Raw genomic sequence first — 13,515 nt, 5'->3', positions numbered from 1 at the left:
ATGTTAAGGTACCTAGGTGGTTTTTTGCTCTGAGTTGCCTAGCAAAATTTTCCACGCGCCGCCTATTGTGATACCTACCCACTTTTCTTGAAGATTGCATCGGTCCGGAAATACCGCAGGCACACAGGCACGCGTGCACATTCACTGTTCCTCCTATAATCCATTCACGCCAAAATCTCACAAGCGGAAGTTACAACAAACGATTTTTCAATTCAAACGCCAAAGTTCACCGCACATGTGGCAATAGAAAATAACAATAACTGGTCTAACAAACAAACATCAGCTTTCCTGAGTGAGAATTAGCTCTATTTTAAGCACTTTCCACAATTTCATTCTAAACCAGGCATGACCAGGCAGCTGAAATGAGCACTCGGTACAAAAAAGGGAAAGAAATAAAAAAATAAGCATGCGCGCTGGTGACAAAAATGTACTTACACGCTTGGTGCGTAACGACCATATTTTTTCATGTGGAAGCGTTTTAACGTCCGTACATAAAGGTGGTCACGATCAGCTAGAGAGCATACCGGCTTGTCAAATGTTCTCCGAAAAACATAATACCAACAGCATAATTTACTGGCTCAACCAATAACGTAGAGCTCTGACGTAGCGGTGCTCCAGCACCCGTTCCAAACGAAGTGACAACTCTGCCGCATTGAAGAACGCCGTGTCATGGGTGCTTGTAGGAGTAGATTTGAATTTGAACTTACATCGACAAATGTTTTTGGTGCCTGATTGAAGGCGGTGACCAACCTAAAACGTTTTGAGACCATTAGCAGTCATATGTGGGTTTAGCATGTTATTAGTGTTTTTGCTCGGAAAAGAATTCCAGTTTTTTTTAAACGGGACCTCCTTCCTTCGAGGGGATATCCTTCAGTCGATTCCTTCTAACGCTACGTCTTACGTAGGCGAACAACGCGCGAACGCGCCGCGGCGCGGCACGACGCGGCGAGGAAGAAACAAACCGTTGATATGTATAGGTGTGTCCTACGTGAGCGATTTAGCGAGCTGGCCATACACACTAGGGTACGCCTGCGCAGTTTTACCTGTACAGTTCAACTGCGCAGGTAAAAAGGAGCATGTGTGGCATTCCACTGTGCAGTTTTCTACGACTGCACAGTTGACCTGCGCGAATATGAAAATAGATATTTTTTACCTGTGTGCTCTTGAACTGTACAGTTAAAACTGAGCGTGTGTGGCGTTCGCCAGCGCAGGCCTCAGTTGATCGCGGTCTCGTAAGCGGAATGAAACGCTGGTTGAGTTAAATTAACTTTATAAATCAGAGCCCCGCCTAATTCCCCTGATGATAAAACATGTTTTTTATTCTTGTATTATTTTTTTTAGACATGGTGATTTGGTACCATATGTCTGACCATACTCTGAGGTGTGGATAATGTAGGTTATACTCATATTGAACAACTTTCATTATTCGTTATTTTTTGTCTTTCTTGCGCTTTATAATTAAAAACAATAACGTTAATATAGTGCTGCGTCAACATCAAGCACAGCTGACGACGGTGCCATGGCTACACAACTGAGAGTTTGTGCAGGTTTACCGCTGCCGTGTGTGTGCTCCACCCAGCTAGGGTTTACCTGTGCAGTTTAACTGTACAGGTAAAACTGTGCAGGCATACCCTAGGCCAGCTGACGCGAAACGGCGCGGCGCGATGCGACGGCCTTGTCCGACTAGGGAGCGTCAGTAGGCACTCCACGATCGCCATGGCCGCACGCAGACACGGATTATTGGAAAGGAAAATTCATATTTAAAATATCAGTTAATCACCAAGTATGTGCATCAGAGGAACGAGATAAATATTTTATATTTGGAAAGAAATATCTATGGCGAGTTTCACAATTTGTATGAAGAATTGCGGGCCCAACCACAGCTATTTAAAGAATATTGCCGAATGTTGTATGATGTTGTTTAAGCGTCAACGATAAATACGAACATGGAAAAGCGATGTTGAAGTTTGAACCTCCGTGACCAAGCTGCCAAACGACACGGTATGTATAGAACTTGCCACGACAATACAAGTTAACAGTGATTTGTGTCTGGAGCTTCGTTGATGCATTCTGACGGCATCATTGTTTGCGAAGGTGGGTAAAAGAAGGGCTGATTAGAATTCAGGTCCACTGGTTAAAATTATTTTGTATAGTTATAAATTATACAACGTTACCTCTATTAAACATGGAAAAGGACAATGAATCCAACGCAAAGCTTCGTTGATGCATTCTGACGGCATCATTGTTTGCGAAGGTGCTTAAAAGAAGGGCTAATTAGAATTCAGGTCCACTGGTCAAAACTATTCTGTATTGTTATAACTTATACAACGTTACCTCTATTAAACATGGAAAGGAGTGAAAGGACAATAAATCCAACGCAAAGATTCGTTGATGCATTCTGACGGCATCACAATATAGAACTTGCCAGAACAATAGAGTATGTGCGGAAAGAGAAGAGTCGTGGAATGTATGAGGGCCAATACATTCCACGACTCTTCTCTTTCCGAACAGACTACTAAAAAACTTCTAATAAATATGTTTTAATCTTTTTAGGGAGTGAGCAGTGAGCACTCTTGTGCTTACTTATTTGTAAATATATGCCCGAGATAAGAAATCGGCGCAGTTATTCTCACTACCTACGTAGGGGTACATATCTATTACATAATTATATGCAGATAAAAATATTGCACGCCATTGCAGTCTGTTCGCTGTTATCTCGAGCATGCCTAGTAGGTGCGGGGCGAAGATAGATGACAGCGGTTGGTGATCGGTGCGTAAAATGCACGCGAATACAAATGTAAAACTTGTTGTTTCTCTTTGTATATGAGCATTTTTTCTGCGCCATTTCAAATTCGAAAATTGAAAGAAATGGGACGCTCGGGCGTCTGGCTCAAATTTACGATAAAGTAGCACCAAGGGTAACCCATAATAAGAACCAGTTTAGCATATGCAAGCTGCAGGAGCACGTCAACCAAGATGTCCAACAGTGCCCGCAGGTCGCGCATTCCTGACTTGGTGTCAACAGCATTTGTCGTATCATATACACAATTATAATATATAATGCTATAATATTTTTATTTAGTCTTTGTCCAAACCACGACTACGAGAAGACCCCACACTAGCGACTTTTGATTTGAGCGTCGGCGTCTAGTCAGCGCTATGTAAAACGGCGTCGCTGCGCACTGCAGTTGCGCCAACGTTGCGTCGAGCAGCAGCCATAGCGTTGACTAGAGGCCAACGCTTGAAAAACGCTAATGTGGGTATTTCTCAATATTTATACGAGGACACCCACACATCAATAGCCTGCCCGATTGTGTCATCCACTTCCCATAAATAATATCGGGGGTTTACCTGCTGAGTAACGATCGTTTACTTATTGCATTTTTCTGTCTGGGGAGTTTACTCATATCATTTCTGTAGAAGCTTATTTTTCCTTGTGGAATTTTCCTCATTTATAAACTTGTTTTCCTGTCACTGCAACAATGATGTCATCTTTCGGTAGACAATTATAAATACGGGATGATCTGCACGTGCAATGTTAGTCTGAGTTTTCATTTCATAGTGATCGAATCTAAAATAATAATTAATAACAATCATGTTTGTGCCAACATTCGTAGTTCTTTTCACCCTTGCGATATATCAGGTAAATCATCATATTTTGTTTTAATTTTACTGACTAATCATTAAATGATAATATTATAAACCGAAATAGATGTTATATTCTAAAGAAAAAGTTACTATAAACAGAAGTATTTAAGCTGGTCAACCAAATCTTGTCAGTAAAAAAAGGCGCGAAATTCAAATTTTCTATGGGACGATATCCCTTCGCGCCTACTTTTTTCAAATTTGCCGCCTTTTTCTACTGTCAAGATCTGGTTGACCAAGTATACATTCAGTTTATAGTAATGTATAGTATAGTAATCATGTCAAATACTAAGAAAAAGTGACCAACGCTCTCTTGATACTTCAAAAAACTGATAAGAAAGAGTGGCAAAGTAATTAGATTCACTCGGTGGGAAAGTTTGTTTAACCGTCGTGCCTTGAAACCCACGCAACATTCAAGATTACATTTTCGAACCACTCGCTGCGCTTGTGGTTCAATTTTGGAATCTTTCGCTAGCTCGGGTATCAATACGCACATCAATAGCACGAGGGGTTAAACAACAGCTTTCCTTCCTATCAATTCCTACAAATAACTATAATTACTAAGGATTAATATAAATTTAAGTTTACAAAGTTATAAAATTCTTGTAATAGAAGACCATGAAGAAGAGAACCGTGTATGTTTTTATGACAATCTATTTCGGTTTATAATTTGTATTCAATTCAATTCGTTTAATACGGCGTTAACGTACATGTCAATAACATACAAAAACTTATACTTAAAATATTTGTTGAAATAATATTCACGTCACCTATTCGGAAAAGGGCTTCTTCTTTTCTTTCCTGCTAGGAGGGTTCAATGTGGCACTATTCTGTTCTAGGACATTTTTCCTTCTGTACATGCTACTTTTTTTAGCTGAAATAATATTTTGTAACATAATAAAGCAGTATGTGTCGCATGATAGCAAAATTATTTCCACCTTCGGCGTTACACTTGAATCCTATTAGGCCCGAGACACACTTGTATTGTAACTATTGTAAGTTTTACTTACGTAAGAAGGGACAAAGCTATTTGTTAGAATGAGATAACGATATTCATCTCTCATTCTGTAGTATAGCTGTGTCCCTACTTACGTAAGTAAAACTTACAAGTGTATCTTGGGCCTTACGCTCAGGATTCTTGTTTAGGTAGATTCAATTATAAGAGCCTTCGCGCCGTAAGTATGTCATTTTGCTCCCGTGTGACACAATACACAATCTACGATTGATTTGTTGTTGTTAGTGTTCTCTTATTTGGTCACTGTATTAGGGCATTTATTTAAACTTGTAGAGTCGTCATCTCAGATACATCGGAGCGGCCAAAGTGTTCACAAATATCTCAACACGCCTCTATTGACAAGGCGTTAGAATGCGTGTTCAGTTATTTTTGAGCACCTCGGCCGCTCCGATACATCTGATGGCGGCTGTACCAACTTGCATTTTGGATATACAAGAAAAAAAGTGTCCCCAAACTTACTTTTGGTTGTCCGTTATGTTATGGTCATAGAAGGTTATGTTGTTTTGAATAAGTATCCAAATGGAACAAAAAAAAATGGTGGTGTGGTGGTGGTGGTGGAATGGTGTTTTTTTCTTGGTAATGATGGAAAAAGCTCGTAATTCTAAATACTAATACTTAATTCCCAATTCAAGCACTAAAGTTGAGGGTGTTGTGAAAAGCAGTGTGTGTCACATGGTAGCAAAATTATTTCCACCTTGGGCGTTAACACTTGAATCCCTCACTACGCTCAGAATTCTGTATTAGAATCCCTCGCTACGCTCAGGATTCAATTATAGAATCCTTTGCTTCATTCAGGATTCAATGTACTCCCACGTCGTAAATATATCATTTTGTTCCCTTGTTTCGTTTTTTTTTACCTATATTAAATTAGAAATTTTCGTAATTAATAACTAACACATTAATTTTCTACCAACAGGTCGCGTCAGCACCTATCGACGACAGGGTTCAATTCGATGGATCGTTCAAACGCCTGTACCTGCCTTACATCCAATCAGTGACCAAGGATGGCACCAAAACTATCTTGTCATCCCAAGATTTGCTCGACTTGAGCGAAAAGCTGAAATCTGGAGAAGTGCCGGTAACAACTACTCATCAACTGATTGGCATTAATGGCTTTAATTACACGCTATCCGACCACCAATTGCGGCGCATGGTAGACCATGAAATAGCTGCAATCGTCAACCCGCAGGATCTCGACCAGCCAGGATTTGGACATTTATTCATCACCGTGGACAAGAACGGCGTTGTGCAGACTTTTATCTACAACTTGACTCTAGAAGAAGCTTTGGAGAAAGTTGAAGAAGAAGGTTATCCGAACTCATCCGCCAGTGATTCTTATCACCAAAATAAACCTGCAACTGCCAGTGTGCCCGTTGCTTCAAATTAAATATAAGTACGATAAGATAAGTACCTACCTAAATTTAGACTGATAATGATACTTTGTACTTTTAATTTTATTTTTTATAGAAAATTTCTATTTTGAAAAATAAACTGTCATGTGTCACTCATGTGTAAAAATGTGGGTACACACATCTTACTCAAAAATATGTCCCATAGCTCTTATGTTTGCGAATGAATAACTATGGGACTTATTTTTGAGTAATTTGAGTGATTTTTGCAAAGTAGTGACGAAATATATTAATTATTTATGTACCTACATAAAAACTTGTTGATTGAACTGGGTATTTTTCATTTTATTACAAATATACCTACATTCCCTACCTTCACCCTACCCTACCTTTTTCTTTTGTGCTGCAATAAAGTGTATTCACTTACTTACCTACCTCGAGCCCGTACCATGAGTCACTGACAGTGTCAAAACTGACATATACGCTATCGAGAACGTACCTAATTTACTTTCTATACTTACATCTCGCTCGCACTAATATGCGAATACCTAAGAGCGAGATGCATAGAAAGTAAATTATCGGCATTGAGGTTGCAATATTAAGGTTCAAAATGAACTAATGGGGAAACATCTTGCAAAGCTGTTTGGTGTTTAATACGGTTACAGAACCAGTCTAAAATGTGGCGGTGTGGCCTCGAGATGCGTAACAAAGGCGCGTTATCGGAGAGCGCATCCCTTCCGAATCCGATCCGAATCCGTGAAAATATGGTCCGAAGTAGCCGTAGAACCATATTTTCACGCATTCGGATCGGGCGTAGTGCGAAACCGCTCTAAGCTCTTGCTACACGGTCGCCGACAAGGGGTTACCTACGCCATTTCGAAAGAGGTTTTGTCGATAGTTGTTTCGTCGAAAACCTTTTATCGAATCTACTTTTAGACTAAAGCTTGATCAATCGAAGGTACCATTCATCGAAATATCATTTCACCGACAATGCGTTTTGTCGAAAGCTTAAAACATCGAATATTCATTTTATAGAAACTTTTTTACACATGATATTTCATCGACATTTAATGTACCTACTTATGCAATGTCTTATTTTATCGAAAATTGGAATCTTGACCGTTGCGAGGGTTTCAAGGCACGAGGGTTAAACAAATTTACAGAATATATCAAGAGGGATAAATTACTGAAACGCAATATAAAATCAACAAACATAATGTTTAATATTTTAGCATTATTATTATAATCATAGTATATTCTAGGTGTATAGGTTTCGCTTTTTAAAAATACATATTTTATTATATGTACTATATTTTTATTGCAAATTTTGAAGAAAGGATAACCTATAAACCTAGTCTTGTCTATACAAAAAGAGTTTTTTTTATTGACACAATGAAAGACGAGTCCGTAGTATTCTTCCGTCTTAAGTTCGATGGAGTTTAAATTATGTTCAATAGGAAACGAATCACATTTGTTATGTTAGGCTACATATTAAAATGGAACAAAATCAACTCTAGTTTCTACATCATAGGTTCAAATTTCACAAATCTTTCAAATTATGATTTTGCCCTTATTTTTTATTTTCTCATTGGCTGATATTATACCTATTGCACACAGCTGTTCAGCTATCATGAGTTGACACTTGAAGTTTACGCTTGCGACTGCGATCGCAGTCCATCTCGGTCGCACTGATGTTTTGGTGCGATCTAGAGGGAATGCATCGAGTTCGCAGCGCAGTCGCTAGCGTAAATGTCAAATGCCAACTCATGGTAGCCGTGCTGTATAATATTTTTTTAAATTTAATAAAATTAGTATATGCACTAACTATAAAAGTTTTAAAGCTCAATATGATTTGCAACTCCACGTAAGAATAATAACGTATCCATATTATTATGCTCTTTGTTTTGGCAAAGCCTTTCAATAGCGTTGTAGCGCGACTTTCCTCTTTTTCTAGGAGGTGTTTTTTCAACACCAGCTGCTGATCTTTCAATGATAAAGTTCGTTGACACCTGCTCCTTTATCATGTAAGCTATGGTCACATATAAACCATAACGTTTATTATTTAAAAGAGAATTCCACCGGCGGTGCCAGGCCTCCACATTATTTTGCGTTCTCGGGAAACCTGCCGCATTATTAGAATGGACAGACCATAATTTTGGTGGGAACCTTGGGCTGACTCTTGACAAACTAAGTTTGGTGCCGTGATGGTGTGTTTTAATCTTTCCAAGAACGTAATACTCCTCGAACCATGAGGTAACCTCCTTTGCCTCGTCTGGCAGTACATCATTTTTCAACTCCGAAAACGCATCAGGTATCTCTTGATCTGGCAAATAGGCTAAAGCAACTATGTGTCGCATTTTAAGGGAAAATTCACTATCGCTGCAATATTTTGAAGATAGGCCACTCTTTTGAATGTACCTCCAAACATTCTGCCCTAAATGGAAAAGGCAGCCTTTGTGGAGTGTGAAATATACTCAATTTATAATAATCATGCATGTATTTTGTATATACATTTGTTTGACAATCATAAGAATAATGACATTGAATTTAAATGTTATAAAACCAAAGAGCTAAAAGGAGGCCAGATCATCACATTCGTCCCTCCCCATCCCTGATCACATCTCTTCGATAAGTCGTCGAGGTGGTCTTGCTGCCCGTTGACTACGGCGCTGCGTAGGTGAATTTGCAGGTGTAGGGGTAGGATCTGGTTCAGGGGACAGGCTTTCGTTGTTTCCTGTTTGAGGTGGAGGGCTCATCAGGGTGGAGTTAGGAGTGGCAGATGAGATTCGCGACGGCTCAGGACTTGAAGTGGCATCGGGCGTACGAAACATATCTGTTGGGGGGGATGAAAGAGATTTGTATGACGAGGAGGTTTGAGGTGGTTCATGGTGATTTGGAGGGTTATTAGGCGATGGTAGTCGAGGTCGAATATGATCAGCGTGTCGCCTAATGACGTTTCCAGAAGGTGTTGAAATCGTATAAGAGTAGCGATGTCTCCGCTCTGCTATAATTCCTGGTTGCCAGGACTTTTCAAGCCGGGTTCTATGGTATACTAGATTGCCGGGTGTATAATTTGGCTTATCCATTGAGGCCTCCTCAGAGCATATAATACTAGAGAGCGGACAAGCCGCCGGCGGCCGTGTCGCAGTTGTTAGCTCATTGAGCATACAGTGCCGCCAGTTCGCCGTCCGTTGTTACCGAGTATGCACGCGCGCTGTTCACCGAAAAACTTCTGTTTTTTACCAAAATGCCGAGTTGTGCAATAATTACTTGTAAACATCGCAGTGATTTGATTAATTTCCAGACCAATGGGATCACTTTTCACAGGTTTCACTACTTATTTCAAATAAAACCACGAATTCAACGTAATATTCCGACTTGTATCCATGTAAGCTTACACTTGCTTGTCATTTAATATGTTTCATTATACATTGCTGCTGTACAAGTAACATGATTGCAAAGTACAGTGTTTACGCCGCAATGAACTGGGTACAAAACGATTCACTCAATGAGAAATTTTCTCATAGTGCAGCAGCGATGTGCTCCGCTTGGATAGTGCTGTGCGGCACCTATAACACGTATCGATAAAACCAGCCCAGGGTTAGTTGACGCTAAAAATAATTTAAAAATTTCAATATTACTTTTACAAGGTTACTGTCTTTAATATAATATATTATTATAATATTATTTAGTATAAATTTTGTGTAATTGGTTACCTAATGGTATGTATGTATGTATGTATGTATATACTTTATTGCACATGGAAATAAAAACGAGAAACATAGTTACAGAGTAAATTAAATACAACAAAGGCGAACTTATCCCTGTATGGGGTCTCTTCCAGTTAACCTTTGAGGAAACGAATAAACAAAAGTAACGATGAATGACAAACAAAAACAATAGTGTACAATCACTAAAATTAATGAAATGCAAGTTTTGAATACACATTGCTACAAATAATATATATAAACATAAATAGAAATACTTAAATAAATAAAATAAAGCGTATAAGTATATATAAATATAACCTAAATAAAATAAATAAATACTCAATATATATCATAAATAAATAGATATGAGCTCGAACCAGAAAAGTAAAGGAAACTAAAGAAGTACTAATCGAGGAAAACCGAATTACTTATGTATCGGAAAGCCACAATTTTTTAAGCCTCTCCTTGAGTGATGCCACAGATTGCTACAGTGTCTGCCTACTGTGCACGAGGTCTCGGGTTCATTTTACTGGGCAGTAATTGACTATAAATATTAAACGTAATATACGTGCATTTAAGAAACACAGATAAGAAAATTATTGTTTTTTATTGCTCTATAACAAATTAATAATCAAAAATTCGATGTTATTATTGCAATCAAATTTCGAATGGCATTTTTCTGAACACATCATATGACATTTTTTAATATGTGTGTAGATAAAGTAATATATGCAACTGTACATTATTAAGCAATTTAAGCATAATAATTTACAGTTACGTAAAGTTTATGTAACTGTACATTCCTTATTTTTTGATAAACTACTAATATCTACTTAAATCAAATGTCTTGTTTTAACAAGGAAATTTATTCCATAAATAGGCAATTAAGAACAATGATTCCGAATATTTATATTTGAATAGTGTTCATGAAGTTATCGACACACAGTCTTTTCCGACAGTCGATCAAATATCGATATCACGGTGTCCCGGCTCAGTTCCCGTAATTATCGTTGTGTGCGTGCGTTATGACACGACTCGCTGGTCGTTCGCATGTACACAAACATTGAAATGATGCGCGTGTATTGTGCAATAGGAGCGTCCATCTACAAGTGTGCGTACTTTAGGTGAGTGCGTGCGATGTCTTTATAATTACTGGTGCTTTGTGTGTGTTCGAGAACTTGCGACAGGCGTATTCAATACAAATCGCCGGGCATGCCCGATCTCCTTCCTTCCTATATCTGTGGAGGCCTCAATATTGGCCTTCACTTGCTTGTACTGTAATTCTCTCCTTTTGCTTGGTCGAATATTTGACAATAAAGTATTTATTTGACGTCCAAACATGACTTCTGCTGGTGATTTGCCCGTAGTATTATGGGGTGTAATTCTGTACGTGAAAAGAAACTCTCGTAAACGCTGATGTTGGGGTTCTGTGTAGTGTTATGTATGTATATTGGTGGAGGGTAGGGTTAAGTCTCCCCGCGCGCCCTCTGGCGCCGGCTATTTTGTAAGACTTGTCAGTCCGGTAATAAACCTATGTACTGAACGCACGGTCTTCTGCTTTACACCCCCGAGAACCCTCCGTACCATCCCCCTGGCTTATATATACCAATTGGCGACGAGATTCTTCGAGCTTCACGCGAGCAGTGTTGGCAGTGGCACGGAAACGCGTTGTTTTTCGCAGTAGTGAAGACAAAAATAGTGGCGGGTAACGGCAATATGGCGGTGGGCAAATTGGAACCGTTCGATATTCACAAAGGCAGCTGGGAAGCGTACAAGGACCGAGTGGAACAATATTTTGTGGTAAATAACACCAAAGAAGAGAGAAAAGTTCCACTGCTGATCACGTTGATGGGTGCAGAGGCGTACGAGCTGTTAGTGACTTTGTGTACACCGGCAAAACCGTCTACCTTAAAGTACGACCAAATTCAAAAACTGTTATCAGATCATTTACAGCCTACGCCAAGTGTTTTGGCCGAAAGGTACAAGTTTCGCCAGCGTAAACAGGCAAAAAGTGAAACAGTGGCAGATTACTTGGCAGATTTGAAGAAATTAAGTAGGTTTTGTGACTTCGGGACTTGGTTAGACGACAGTGTAAGAGACCAGTTTGTGTGCGGTTTACATAGTGAGAGCATTCGTTTAAGGGTATTTACAGAAAAGGACCTTAAATTAAAAACGGCTACGGACTTAGCGATTGCAATGTAGGCGGCGGAATTTAACGCAGCGGAGGTAGCTCGTCGAAATAATCCGGTCGGCGAGCGAGAGGCGGCAGGTTGCCATGCTATTAGCGAAATAGCGGGTGCGAGCGGTGTGTTACGGCCTAGAGCAAGAGGCAACATACGAACGGCAGCTAGCCGCACCGAAGGCGCGCGAGGCGGCACGACGACAAGCGGGAACGGACGAGCATGGCCGAACGGGCAGCGTAGAAATGGCGGCGCTAGCGCGGAGATGACACTGACAGCTGATTATTCTCGACCAAAAGTAGGTCACGGTCAACTTTGTTCGGTTTGTGGACGGGATCATTCCAGTGAAACATGCAAATTTAAATTATATTCATGCCGTGTGTGCAACCAGGAGGGACACTTAAAGAAGATGTGCCCGCGATTGTCTCGTTCCGTGGGGCACCATTATGTTATTACGGAAACGGGAAACCAATCGATCCCGGATGATGATTTAGAGGTAACAAATCTTTCTTTTGTTAAACAAAACAAGTGTGATTCCAAATATCCGCCGTACAAAATGATGATAAATGTGAACAATAGGGATATATTCATGGAAATTGATACTGGCAGCAGAATTTCATGTATTAGTACGCAATTTTATGAAACTCATTTTAGTGATTGTGTGTTAGATACAAGCAATTTGAGGTTATGTTATTTGACGGGAGAAAGTGTGCCTACATTAGGAATGATAAGATCTGTTAAGTGCGTTTGGGCAACTTGAGCAAAGTTTTGGACTTGTATGTAGTAGATAATGGCAAGGAGAACTTGTTGGGAAGAGAGTGGTTAATTGAATTGGGTATTATTAAAAGGGTTAAACAACAGTTAGAATTAATGTATTATGTGAAACCGAATGAAATTTTTGATTTGACGGAATTTAGTTCCAGATTTAAAGACGTATTCTCGGAGGGGCTGGGCCGGTACAATGGCGGGCTGGTCACGCTGCGGGTGAGAGACGGCGCCAGGCCGGTGTACCTGCGCGCGCGGCCGCTAGCGTACGCCCTTCGGGGACCAGTGGAGCGGGAGCTCGAGCGACTGCAGCGGGAAGGTGTCATCACACCGGTGGAATCTGCAGACTGGGCAACTCCGATTGTTCCTGTGGTCAAGTCAGATGGATCCCTCCGGATTTGTGGAGATTACAAGATAAGTTTGAACAAGTATTTAGAAGTGGACCGTTTTCCCTTGCCAAGAGTGGAGGATTTGTTTGCCAAATTACATGGTGGTAAAAAGTTTAGTAAAATTGACCTGTCACAGGCATATGCACAGCTAGTTCTGGATGATACCTCCAAGTATACAGTCATAAACACACACAAGGGCCTCTTTAAATATAATCGTCTTATATATGGTCTATCCTCGAGCCCTGGAATATTTCAGAGGATTCTGGAGCAAATGTTTGTGGACATACCTCGAGTTGGTGTATTTTTAGACGATGTGGTTATTACAGGGTTAGATGATCAAGAACATTTAAAGAATTTAACTGCAGTTTTTGAGCGACTTCAAAAGTATGGTTTAAAAATTAAAAAAGAAAAATGCTCTTTCATGTCGGAATCTATAACATACTTGGGTTATGTGGTAAACAG

The 13,515-nt window shown here is 39.8% G+C and overlaps 1 protein-coding gene across 1 annotated transcript; it reads left to right on the top strand.

The window, feature by feature from the left end:
• Nucleotides 1-3,546: 3,546 nt before the first annotated feature.
• LOC134654785 (uncharacterized) lies at nt 3,547-6,047 on the top strand. Its single transcript, XM_063510254.1, has 2 exons — nt 3,547-3,643; nt 5,577-6,047. Exons 1-2 carry the CDS (start codon nt 3,596-3,598, stop codon nt 6,045-6,047), a joined length of 519 nt encoding a protein of 172 aa, XP_063366324.1. The 5' UTR covers nt 3,547-3,595.
• Nucleotides 6,048-13,515: the final 7,468 nt, after the last annotated feature.

The sequence above is a fragment of the Cydia amplana genome, chromosome 15, assembly GCF_948474715.1.
Source record: "Cydia amplana chromosome 15, ilCydAmpl1.1, whole genome shotgun sequence".
Taxonomy (NCBI): domain Eukaryota; kingdom Metazoa; phylum Arthropoda; class Insecta; order Lepidoptera; family Tortricidae; genus Cydia; species Cydia amplana.
This window is presented reverse-complemented; position numbering and strand designations above follow the sequence as displayed.

Coding starts and splice junctions, on each gene's coding strand:
- LOC134654785 (XM_063510254.1), top strand. CDS start 3,596: ATGTTTGTGCCAACATTCGTAGTTCTTTTCACCCTTGCGATATATCAG. Junction 3,644..5,576: donor TCACCCTTGCGATATATCAG/GTAAATCATCAT, acceptor TTCTACCAACAG/GTCGCGTCAGCACCTATCGA.